Source organism: Crocodylus porosus, unplaced genomic scaffold (assembly GCF_001723895.1).
Source record: "Crocodylus porosus isolate Cpor-Errol unplaced genomic scaffold, CroPor_comp1, whole genome shotgun sequence".
Taxonomy (NCBI): Eukaryota; Metazoa; Chordata; order Crocodylia; family Crocodylidae; genus Crocodylus; species Crocodylus porosus.
The window spans coordinates 28,341,680-28,354,699 of record NW_017728948.1 but is presented as its reverse complement, the minus strand read 5'-3'; the positions used below and the strand labels follow the sequence as shown (position 1 = coordinate 28,354,699).

Below are 13,020 nucleotides of genomic sequence, written 5' to 3'. Positions count from 1 at the left end.
TCTCATTCTTGGGGTTTTAAATCTCTTCCTGGTTGCACGCAGGGCATGCATGTGAATGGAGCCACTTGTCCTCATTGCAGAAGCTTGGGTAGGGCTAGATGGCCATCTCACTACACAAGCCCAGAGTAAGAGCTAGTCGCTGCCTGGAGACTTGACACACTCGTGCAAGGCAGGCTGTATTTTGGGTTCGCCACTGTTGGCTTTATAGTTAATGATCGACTCTTCAAAGCCTTCTCCCATGGTCAGGCCATTTGATTGAGCAGGGTATAGCTGGTTCCCTTCAATCCTTTGCCCTTGGCACTGCAACACTGCCCAGCCTCTGGCTGCCGTAGGACACGGTGTGACACGATGCCCTGCTGTGCCTCCAAATTTAAGATGGAGAGAAACCAGCTCTGAAGCCGTTGCATATTTTCAACTTTGGCTGCCTCCTTTTCAAGCTGGATGGACCTTTCTGCGACCTGATCATTACTTTCCCCAACCTGGTCTAAACTTATGGCACGATTCAGCAGTCAGTAGCATTGCACATGTAACGTGTGACACGGGCCCGAGTTAGGGCACAGGCGCTGTTTCTTCTCTGTCCCTGCCTTGTAGCCTCGAGGCAGTGGCTGTACAGCCTCGCTCGCAGCCAGGACGCGCTGAGCCCTGCCCCATACCCAGGCTCAACCCCGCCCCGCCTCTGCCAAGATGACGCCCACCGGGTCCCCAGGAGGAGGCAAGCGTCATGGGTCGCGCGGCGATGACGCGAGGCGGGGGCGGGGCCCGCGGGGTGATGACGCGAGGTGGGGGCGGGGCCCGCGGGGTTGAGCGCGTCTGTGGCGCTGCGGGCGGCGAACATGGCGGGTGTTGCGGACGCCGCTGCCGGAGCTCCGGGCAGTGGTGGGGATGGCAGGCGCGGAGGCGCCCAGGAGCAGCCAGCGCCGCTCGGCGTAGGCTGGGGGGAGGCGAAGGGCAGCTGGGCGAGCGGCGAGACGCGGCCGCCGCCTGCCGAGCCCGGCCAACCGCCGCCGCCGCAGCGCACCGAGACGCTGGGCTTCTACGAGAGCGACCGCGGCCGGAGGAAGAAGCAGAGTCTCTCGGGTGAGCGCCGGGCCGGGGCTGCGCTGCCTTTCCCCCTCCTCCCCTCCCTGGAAACTTCGGCCCCGAGGCGGTTTTCGCTCCTGTCCTCGGTTTGGCCCCGCGTCGGGGACGGGCGGGAGTCGCGCGGCTCCCGCGGGCTGTTGTGCAATGGGCTGGAGGCCGCCCCTAGCTGGGGGCCCCCTCGGGGCTGCCTCTCAACCAGAGCCAGGCACGGGTATAGGTGGCCACCTGGGTGGACAGAAAGGGGGTCTGAAAATGGTAATGTTTTGATTATTATTATCGTCATTACTCTGGCAGAGAGGGGTGGGGGCTGATGATCTACGAATCCTGGTGGCCCCGGGTGAACGTTTATGTCAGGGGCTGCAAGATCATCGTGTCCAGCCCCCTGCACTAGGCAGGAAAGTTGGCTGAGTTGGCCCCAGCAAGGTGACGGTTCAGCCTCGTTTGGGGAGTATGTCAAAGGCTCGGTGAACAACTGTTCACCAGGGTGCCCTTGGGGAAAACCAGGAGTAATGGCCACAAACTCTTGGAAGACTGTTTCAAGTTTAATACTAGGAAAAACTTCTTCACAGTTAGCGTGCCCAAGCTGTGGAATAAGCTCCCTCCAGAGGTGGTGCAATCACCTACCCTGGAAATCTTCAAGAGGAGACAGTCTAGGTACAGGACTGCTCTCAGCGCTTGCTTGTTTTTTGACTGTAGCAAAGTAACAGCCGTTCTCCTGCTCTGAGAGGCCACAGCAGGACAAAGCGGTCTTAACTTTTTGGAGTCCTGGCCAAAATCTCCAAGTCTGTCTTGCGAACAGGGTTGGCACAGTAGTAATGCTGCTTGGCACCCTGCAGCTCCTGTGGAAGGATCTCTAGGCACCCCAGGGTGTCACCTTCCCCCTGCTTGAGCATCACAGTCTCAGGACTGTGGGTCTCAAGCTTTTTAGGCTTGAGAAAATGTCAGCTCTTAGCTCTTGCTTGTTTCTCGTGGTGGAAAAATCACAGAGAGTCTTTTGTTGCAGCTTGTCAAAATGTTTTTGACTTTATGGATTCCTGTTTGAAATCCCTGGGTTTATCTTGTAAATCACGGAGTTCACACAACTAACGGTGATAATACTGTGCAGCACCCCACGCGCCCTTAAAAGGATCTCAAAGCACTGTAGGGTACCAGGGCAACCTGGGTGAGAATCACTGTTTTATAAAGGTTGCCTGTGGTTGGTGGATGTTATAAAGCAGTGTTGGGGAATTAGATTGTAGCTTTCACATAAGCTAATTAAATCTTTCCACAAAGTAACTATTTTCCAAGCTAACTGTATGGCAATTCAGATCAGGCTGGGTTTTTGGTTTCCTCTGTCTTGTGTTATGAACTGTTTAACTTCCTTTTTTCAGTCTGTTTTTCTTTCCTTGAAAGGAAAGAAACACTTTGACTAGAAAGCTTCTGATACCAAGCAACAAACTTATCAGAAGTAGAAAATTAGATAATTTTCTTGACCAGGAGAAAAACGTGTGTTAAGCTCCCAGAAATATAACTGTGTATCACAATCTACCTGTGGTCTCCCTCCGTTAACCAAATGTCAGCCTCTGATTCTCCTGCATTCCAGATAAATGCATTATATCATAAAATTTACAGTGCCATTGATTGTACTTTGTGATATTGATGAAACTGCATTAAGATTTAAATCCTATAATGCTAATGAATTACCTTGATTACAATATTATGAATTGACTTACAGTGAAAGGAAAGCAAAGTGTTTTAAGATGCACACTGTTGTCCTCAAAGTTGAATAATAATTAAATAATAAATCCTATAGTTTCCATACTGGATACATTATTCTGTAAGATGAACTTCATTTTCTTAACATTAATTTTGATAACTTGACGTATGAATTGAAAAGGGTAAGAACCAACAGATTCATAGTCTTTTATTTTTTTTTGTAAAGAACAAAGGCTAAAAACCTCAGTTGTCATCATTCCCTTAGCTGAAAGTTTAACAGCTAAGAGGACTTTTAGAGTCTTACATTGTGCTGAGTACAGAAGAAGTCACTAAATGAATATATATTTTCCTTTATAATGTAAGCAAGACAGTTTGGACAAAGATGCTTCGTGGAAGTCAGAAAGTGAAATACTTTTTCTACTTTTTAAGTTTGAATTGATTCACTCTTGGCGCATTATGAAAAAAGGGTGTTGGGTGGGGGGGTGTTTTTGGGTTCAGGGAGATGAGCAGCTTGCCACTCTGGAATTATGCATAAATTGTTCTGTCAAGTGCAGTGGTGATGAGTTGTTTTTTGCACTCTTAACATGTTTTTTCCCCTTTTCTGTTTAGTGGTTTTTAACATATAGGTACTTGACTGTTAAGTGTACTCTGTGTAAATTGATTTTGTTGTTTTAATAAATTGTTGAAAACGTCTTACTTCTGGGGGAGGTTGCATTTTTTTAGCAGCCTGAATGGACATCACTGAGTTTAGAGTTGAATTATGCATGAAGTAGGGACAAGTGTCAGTTCATCATCCATTTCCTAATCCAGTTAGTCCTTTTGAAAGTTAGTATTTTAAAAACATAATAAAAGCTAAATTAAATTCTTCTGGGAATTATTTGAAAGAAATAATCTAAGATTTGACCAAAGTTTAATTTACAAGATAAAATGTTTGCAGTTAAATTATGGGGGAAATTGCTAGTTATAAATGTTAAAAAATGACAGTATGATAGTGATATGTATTTTTATTATAAAAGCAATTAGCATGTATAAGCTAATTCAGAAAGCTGTTGCTTAAAATAGCCTGAGTTGCCTAGTTTTTTGTTTTGGTTGGGGGGGGGTTGTGATGCGCTTTTACATTGACATCTTTTAGTGTAGATTAACAAACATGAGCATCTGTCTGTGAAGATTAAAAACTCTTAAGTCCACGTAGAAAGGAAAATTTTGTCTAAATGGACTGACTCTTAAAAATTAACCAACTGGGTTTCTGTTACTCACTGAAGAAACTGTTCCTTTTCCTTGGAGAAATTATGAATATTTCACAAAGGGTTTGTGGTTTGTTTGACTTTTTTTTAATACTGGTGGTGATTGCTCCACAAATTGATAAATCAAGATATTTGGTTCTCTCCCCAGGAATAGCCACATTGCAAAATTGTTTTGAATGACTATTACCTGAGCTGAGCTGCTCTAATTCTTTCCCAGTGATTTACTGGAGAACTTGTGTGTTCCTTTGGGCAGATTGGGGGAATTATGTGAAAGTATTGAAGGACTGCCGACACTTAGGTAGCTTAGCCTATGTCCACAGCACAGGATTGATGAGTTACCTTGAATGAAAGCAGTGCCTGGGTTCAAGCTTGCAGCCCAAAGATGCACTAGCTAGCTGGAGTTGAAAGAACCCCTTAAGCAGGATGTTTCAAATCCCTCAAAGCTAAATATATTTTAGAATTTTCTTATAATGAGGCTGAGTCCAATTTACAAACTTTATTCAGCGTAGCTGTGTTAGGATGTGAAGAGAAAAGATCGTTGACAATGTGAGCTGCGCTGGTATAACTTATTTCACTTAATAGAGCCGTGGTGAATAAGCTACAGTAGCAAAAGTCCAGTTCTGCTAACTGAAGCTGCGTTGCTGCTGAGACTGTTTTGTCAATATGATTCTAGTGGCCCAGATTGGAGGTTATAGGTAGCTTTCTTTTCTACATGAAGACCTTTTTTGTAATAAAAAAGTGAAAGCACAGTTAAGTTTCGTATTTGGAGCTCATGTTTGATATGCGTTCAGTATAGATTTGACTTGTTTGTATCTATTTTTCTCTATGCAGATCTGTCGTTGCTGAGGTTCATCAGTGGTGAGCTAACAAGAGGTTACTTCCTTGAACATAATGAAGCAAAGTACACAGAACGGAGAGAGAGAGTATATACGTGTATGCGAATACCAAGAGAATTGGAAAAGGTATTTTTCTTTAAGTTGCCTATATTGGTTTATACTTTGTCTGTGACCATAATGTTAAAGCCATTTAATTCTTCCATTTTCTTTTTTTTAAAGGAAAAGGTTTTTCTATAAATCAGTTGCAATCAGTGATAGCTTGGATGCAGATTCAGAAAAAAATATATATTTTGCTTTTCTTTTATGGTTCAAGCAGCAGTGGATGATTGCATGTTTTTTTTTAGAGGCGTACCCATACATAGATGTGATATTGGCTTGGTACTGATATAAAGAAACTTATTTCCATTGGAAATCGGCCTGATATGGCTTTTTAATTTGGCCGATAAATGGCCTGTGAATGCGCAGCCACAGCGCAACATATAGGCAGTGAGGAGCACAGCCCAGCAGCTTGAACAGCAGTGTCCAGGTGGTACAGGGAGCCCTGCCCTCCAACCCTCCCGGATGAGCAGCAGGAGCAGCTTCCTATTGTGGTGGAAGGGGAGAGGGGAAGAGAAGGGGTTTGAGGGGGCAGATCAAGGTCCCTCTCGGTGAGTGGGGCTGGGCCTGGGATGGGCTGGGACAAGTATTGCCCAGCTGGGGCAGAGTAGGTGTAGGACGGAGCCATGACTTGTTGCGGGGGGGGAGGAGCAGGGAGGTGGTTCCTGCTGCTGTGCACCGCTTATCCAGGAGGGCATGGTGGGGTGGGGTGCTTCTGGATCGGGGCAGGGCTGGGGCTGCGCTTGGGGTGGGTGGCAGTAGCGCTGGGAGTGGGGCTATGGGGGTGGGCTGCAGCCACCCTAAAACTTGTTGTAGCCCCCTCAGTGTCATGGCTGCCCACCTTTGGCAGAGCCCTGGCCTGGCGTAGATCCATGGACATGACCCTTCCTCCCACCCTCCTGGATGAGCAGCTTCCAGACGAGCAACGCAGTAGTGGAAGCCACCTGCCCTACTCTCCCCTTCCCCCTCTGCCCCATGCCCCCCAGATGAGCCAGGGCTCCATCCTGTGCCTGCCCAACCGTAACTAGGCACTGCTTTCCCCAGCCTCTGGCCCAGCCCCAGCTTCACTCCCTCCCTCAACGTGGGAGGTCTCAATCTGCCCCTCCCCTCCCCCTTTCCCTTCTACCACAACAGACTTACTAGCTGGACACTGCTCTTCAAGGTGCCATGCTGGTATCAGAAATCAGATTGGTATTGGCCGATATGCCACTTTAAAAATCAGCTATCTGTATCAGCCCCAAAAATCTCTGTTGGTACACCCCTAATACTATTGATACGGTTGGCAGAAGGGAGGAGGCTGTTGAGATCTTGTGACTCAATTAAAAGTCCAGGGTACCAACAAATGGATCAGAATTTTTCCCTTAAGCCGGCTTGTTTCTAAAGGCAGAAGTTGAAGAAAAATAGCATTTTTGATCCCAGAATTTGCTCTTGCAGTAAAGCCTGTCTTAATCTAAAAGTTGTTTGGAGGAATAAAATGGCAGCGGCTCTGTAAAATTATGCTGTTGTACTGTTCCCTCCCTGTAAGATTGCAACTTAATTTTTGATAAATTTCTCCCACATCCCTCAGAAGAATCTTCATAGAAAAGAACATGATCCTCAGAATTCACCTGTCTTCTAGAGGTTTTATTAAACAAATTATAGATTTTGTTTGGGGAGTGGAAGGATTCCTGATTTGTCAAGTGGTATGTTTAGAAAGTCTAACTTTTGATATCTGAAAGATCTAAAATGAAAGAGGTTAAAATTACTTCTTCACATTATATCTAGTTAAGATCTAGCATACAGGATCAAATGTCTGTTGATGAGACTTTGATTTTAAAAACTTGCACTTTTAGAATAGTAAGGTAAGTTTACACTGTAATTTGTAGGTAGCCTGAGAGAGAGCTGGGAAACAGAGATGGACCAATGAAAAATTGCAGGGGACCTGAAGAGTAAGTGTGGAATTCAGTGAAAGGGATTTTTCTCTTTTTTTTTGCTGCTAAACCTTTGTTATCTCTATTTTCTTATTAGCAGTAACTCATGACAACCTCCATAAAGAGGAGTGAGAGGTATCAAAAACTTGTTAATTTGTCAGTCGCCCAAGATATGTCAGTGGGAAGAGCCAACTGCCAAGCCTTTTCTTGTTTGACTTAGTCTTAATGGGTATCACTTTTGACCCAGTGGATTTTATAGACTTGTTGGTTTTTAAACCTGTTTGAGTTTGAAAAAGGTTGACTTAGGAGTTCTTGAGAGTACTAACATTTGGTATGATAGCTTTCCTTTTCTTCCTTTAAAGGTGGAAAATGCATTTGATGACCACTCTTGCACTGCACCATTCAGAATAGCAGTTGCCTCATTAGGATTTAAAAATGTGTGTGGGATGAGAAGGAGGAATGCCCCCCTGAGATGCTGTGCACTCAGTCTCTTCTCTTTTCTTCCTTGCCTGCCTTTCCTGAAGATATTGGAACTACAGGTGTAGAGGCCCTGTTCCTTTAGACCTTAGATTTAAGAACTGTAGGGTAGAATATTTGCAATGAGACCTCATGAAGAGGTGACATTAATAAGAGCTACCAGAGTGAAAGACAAGATTCCCTTTTTATTTTGCTCCACTATTCAACACTTCTTTGTTTTCATGGATACCTGATTTTTTTCCCCGAATTCTTTATGGATCTGTCATAAAACATAATTAGTGTTCTGATAATATATCAGTAAGTTTAATGGCAAAACTTCTAACATTGTTTAGCAGTGATAATTATTAGAACAAGGAAAAAGAGAGGAAATATTAGTGCTAAGGTTAAACATGAAATCCAGACACTTGAAAGTATGGAAATTCACATTTTAGGTATGTAAACTGCCTGCCTAATAATGCCAACCTGCCATATTCTCTGATGAGTTCCTTTCATAGCTATTTCATAAAGTGACACAATTTTTTTTTTTTAGGGCTTTTTCCTCTAATGTCTTTAAGAAGCTGCTTGCTACTTGTATCTAAATGTTTTCTATTTTATAGACTCTGTAACCTAGGGCAGGGGTTGTCAACCAGGGGTATGCGCAGGCGGGCAGGGACGGAGCTCTGCCACACACCATCCCATGCTGCTGCCGCCCACCCAACCAAACAAGGGAGGCGGGGGAAGCTTGAGCCAGTGGCTACTGCCACTGTGCATCTGGTTGCGTGCCATGGCCCCGTGTCCCCTCCACTCCGTGTCTGGCCATGTGCCAACACTCCCCTCCACCCCCCACTTGGTGGCCAGGGGGTACACTGCTCTGTGTCTGGCCACCTGGGTGTACAATGGTTGAAAAAAGTTTAAAACTTCTGACCTACGGTGTTCACCAAAGAAATGGTAGCATACATGTCCAGAAACTGCGCTCATGGCTGTTGCTACCACGTTCAACAATTTTTTTTTTTTATATTACTCTTTTGGCCCCCTATTTTTCTGTGATCATATATTTGATTTTGCAAGGCTAGGTTAGATCTGAAGAAGAGAGCTACCTATAGCTTTCTATCTTTAGACTAAATTATGATGCCTCTTAGCAGCTGTCTTTTGCTCTAAAGGGATTTTGGTGTTGGAACAGTGAGTATTTGCATTTTACTCCTGACAAAAGTCATAGTCTTGTATTGCACCTGACTAAAATGATATTTTAAGAGTTTGTCAAATAGCATTGCTGCTTTAAAAACTCCATTATTTGTTGTATCCCAGTAGGTCTGTTTTGCCCTGCTTTGATCAGGTTTTTGGTTCAAACTCTTGCCATTACCGAACTCCAAAGCTTTTTTTGGCAGAGCTTACATATTAGCAAAATAGAGCATTTGCTGATATGCTTAACAAAAAGCCTCATTGCTAGAAAAGCTCTGCCTGCAAATAATGTCTATAGATGGGCATTACATATGTATCAAGATAAAAGCCTTTCTCCTGGCAAAAAAAACAAACCATACAAATATTCAAGGGGGCTTCTTGTAGAAGAGCACTGGGTCTTCCACAAGAAAATGAGAGCATTTCTGCTAAAGCATTCTCTCTTCCCACATTGACTTGAATAGCTGTACACTTCTTTTGGGGTGAACCTCATACCAACACTTCAGTCATTAGTTATGAATTAGGATCTCATTGCAAAAGGACAAAGCAGAAGACCATTCATATCCCAGATGGTTTATAATATGTGAGACATCAAATGAACACTCACCTCTTGATTTGTACAAGAATACAATAAGAAAATACTGATCAGTGCCCCACGTGTTGTTTTCAGCCTAGTAGTAGTTTAATTTAAGCATAAAAGTAGGCCCTGAGGGGGATTGATATTCCCGTATCCAGAAATACCCAATGGTCACACCTACAGTGAGCAGAGAGCTTTGTTGAAAACTGCCCCAATTTAAATGACATCATACTGATCTGTAAAAGGGAGACTCCTCAGTGATTGGGCAGTTGTTCTGGGAGTTAGTGCCTTCCCTTGCTGGCAGAAGCAGCATGTTTCCCTTATTAGTTGTGGAGACAGCCTTCCAAACATGAGCTGAGTGGAACCTGAGCAATGCTGATGGCATTTGTTACAAGTAGTTCTGGTGCTTCTGTGAGTGCGGAGTCATTTCTCCTCAGAGACTTTTCAACTTTCACTTTTGCTGCCTGGAGCCCTAAAGAATACAGTGAAACTGACCAAAAAAAAAAAAGGCCTTTCCAAATATTAGCAAAGAAAGCTATAAAGAGCTACTGAAGTAGTCCTGGAAATACTCATTGGGATTTGAAATCTGGACATAAGAATGCCTAGAAGTGAAACAGCGGTTACCATTGCAGAAGTCAGAAAGCTGAAAGACCTATGCTAGTAGAAACATACAAATCAGAGTGGGAAGGTTGAAACAATGCAATGTCTTTTCATGACAGCCAGGAGTCATTTGGTAGTGGACAACAGAGTTGAGAGAGGATTAAAATTGGTTTGAAAGAGAAAAGACAATGAAAATAATATTAAAGACTGCCATGGAAAAAGTAAACATGGATTAGAGGCCATAAGGTCTAATAAAGCAAGAGGAAACAAAGTTAGTTAGTTTTCTGAAAATGAAAAAAAACCCACTTCAGTTAAATACATAACACAGTAAACAGGGCAAAAGTTAAATTCCTTTAGATTTGTATCACCATGGGTGGTTGGGTATAATAATTATATACATCTTTTATGAGGTCACTAGTTTGGGGGCAAATAGCTGAATAAATATCTCAAGACTTAGCATACTAGTGAGATCAACAATGATATTTGTGTGCACAAAAAAAGCAAGAACTGTTTGTTATGGAATCTCATTGAAACTGTTTGAAGGCAGCAGTTCACTGTAATCTTAGTGCCATCACACCTGGAATATTTGCAGCTGAAGACCCTACTATTTAGTTTAGTCTGGGGGAGAAAATAATTAAAAAGCAGAAATCTGGCCAGTAGGGTTCCTTGTGGGCTAGATCTTGTTCACTGGCAAGCAGTCCAGGGATTTATGCCACTACTTGCCCTATCACTGACATATCTCCTGTGGATCTCTGGACCTTGGATTTTGGTAGTGGGTTCTGTACTGAAATCCCAGTGCTGCTGCAAGTTCCGCAGGCCAGATAACATGGTCATCTGGGCTGTATCTGGCCTGTGGGCTATGTTTGAGAATTTCTGGTTTAGTTAAATAAGAGGAAATGAATCTGTCAAAGAAGGGTAAAATAGGAAGCATTAAGCTAAGGGAAGGGAGTTGAGGATACTACAGGAGGAAAATAAACTGAAGAATAGAAGCAAAATGAATAAAGGCTGATCCACAATGATCTTAAATAAGACATAAGAAAAACTAAGTGAAGATGCCAGCTTTTTAAAATGAAGGCGTCAAGGTAGGAATGAAGAGATCCTACTTCTTACTACTCATAGCTTGATACACTAGAGAAGCAGGACTTCATAGTGTACACAAGTGCCCCTAGTTAATGTTTTAAGCTGAGAGAAGGTATTTTTCTGTTTGTATAGGCATATCATGTCCCCAGCAGAGATGAGCTAAGTTGATGTAAGGCCTCTTCTATTAATGCATTTCTGTTCTCCCCAAGAGTTTTGCTAGCATAGTTGCCATATTTTCTTGCATAATTTACATGCACCTTTTCCCTCAAAATCAGCTGCTAGAAATTGGGGTTTTAAGCAGGGAAATACAGTAACAACAGACTATGACATGGGAGCTTCTGGTGTGGAGGGGAGCGGGGAGGGGAATATTGCTTCCTGTTCTTCTCTTTCCTTGGCAGAGGTTGACTTAGCAGAAGCCTCTGTCTGGGCACCTGGGGTATAACTTCTTTGTATTCCTAATGAAGAGCCAGGGGCCTCAATTGACTCACCAGAAGCTGCTGGCTATGACTGGGCCCTCAGCTGACCTGGCAGGTGCTGTTGGCTGCCCAGCCAGTTCAACTCATGAGGGGTCAGGCAGTTTGACTCAGCTCACAACACCTGTGGCTATGGAGTTAATAGAGCAGCCACAACGTTTTGGTTTCACTCCTGTTTCACCCCCCCCACCCAAGCTGCTGCTGCTTATACTTTCCCAGGGAAAATATGCTACTTACCAGTATTTTCAAGGAAGGTTTTTGTGTTTTCCTCTTCCTTCTGCATTTCAAAAAGAGGCATGTCTTATTTAGATCACATTGTATGTGAGAGAATATGGTATCTCATCTAGGGCTTGTTATCTTTTTTCATTACTAGCTAACATGGCTGCATTGGCAAAACTTTGTAATATGAACCAGGCCCCAGGAAATCAAACTGCAATCTCTAATTTGAAAGCAGATGGACCACTGTGCGTTGCTTGTTGTTCTACACAGATATATTTAAAAAATAGGGGGATAATGGGATGAATTTAAGTCTTGCTAGAAAAGTCCAGATTGTTGTGGATCCACACATTTGTCAGACAGAAAACTGGCAGAGAGATTGCGAACAGTGGACGATCGATCATGAGAAACTAGATTTTTTTTTTTTTAATTTACAAATATCCAGTGACATGCTGGAGGGTTTATTGTTGGCCTGCTTTGGGTTTTTTTTTTGATTTTTGAAATGCATAGATTTGGAAGTAGTAACAAGTAACATTTAGTATAATCTCAGAATTTGAAGTTGGTGAGCATTGGTATAGACCAAGGTTGGGCAGTTATTTGGGCTGAAGGGCCACTTAAGTTTTGGTCAGCTGTGAGGGTGGAGGGAGAAATACCAGTTGATCCTATCTGGCCCGCCAGGCACTGCCACAAGCCTGAGGAGGGAGGTCTGTGTGCTATTTTGTTCTGCCACAGCCAGGGCCAGGCTAGGCTGTGCAGCACACAGAGTCCTGTGCCCCACCACATCCATTTCCCCTGCTCAACTTCCTGTTGGCGCTGCACAGTCCTGGCACAGCAGCCGTTGGCAGCTGGGTCTGCATGGGATGGCCTGCGATGCAGTGTGTTGAGTAGCTGTCCCACCCATCTGCTGCAATGAGTTGCTACTGGCAAGTCACATTGTGAAAGTTGGGGGCAGCTGCCCCAGTCTTAGCCCTTCTATGGCCAGCACACTTACCTCCCAGTGGCACTGCGGTGGCAGCTTCTCATCATAGCAGGTGGGCAAGGTTGGTTATCCAGTGCACTACATGGTGCCCAGTCCTGAGTGGGCTTGGCTGCCAGTGGCCACAGTGTCAGGACTGTGCAGTGCCAACAGGAAGCCAAGCGGTGGGAGGGAGGATGGATGTGGGGCAGGGAGGGAGGGGCAGAGGAGTCTGCGTGCTGCCTGGTCCAGCCCAGCCTTGGCTGTGGCAGACCAGAGTGGCACATGGCGCAGCCCTCCCTCCTCAGGCACTCAGCAGTGGCCAGCAGGCCAAATGGTTATATCTGGTCTGCCAATTTATCCTCACAGGCTGTATTTTGCCCCCACTCTGGCACGTACCAAAATAATACACTGGGCCTTACCGTGGATAGAAGCATGGACAGAAAATGACAATGTTGAGCCCAGGTAGTCTCAAGAGAGTGCATCTAGGAAACAGAATCTGAAATAGCAAGAAGGGTAAAGAAATCTGGGAAGCATTTTGAGACCCATTTAACTTTATTTAGCCCACTTGCCAAGTTTTAACCTGCAGGTGGAGACGTGCTTCAGTTGGAGTACTTGCATGCTTA

At 44.3% G+C, this 13,020-nt stretch overlaps 1 protein-coding gene across 3 annotated transcripts in view; it reads left to right on the top strand.

Annotated features, from left to right (window-relative positions):
• Nucleotides 1-799: 799 nt before the first annotated feature.
• Nucleotides 800-13,020, top strand: part of TAPT1 (transmembrane anterior posterior transformation 1) — an 87,750-nt gene continuing 75,529 nt past the window's right edge. For 2 of the 3 annotated variants that reach the window (XM_019553145.1, XM_019553144.1), the window contains exons 1-2: nt 800-1,077; nt 4,851-4,981. In XM_019553145.1, the coding sequence (XP_019408690.1) occupies nt 834-1,077; nt 4,851-4,981 (375 nt within the window). In that variant the 5' untranslated portion in view covers nt 800-833. The remainder of the gene's footprint in view (nt 1,078-4,850; nt 4,982-13,020) is intronic. The other variant, XM_019553150.1, reaches the window with a different exon arrangement.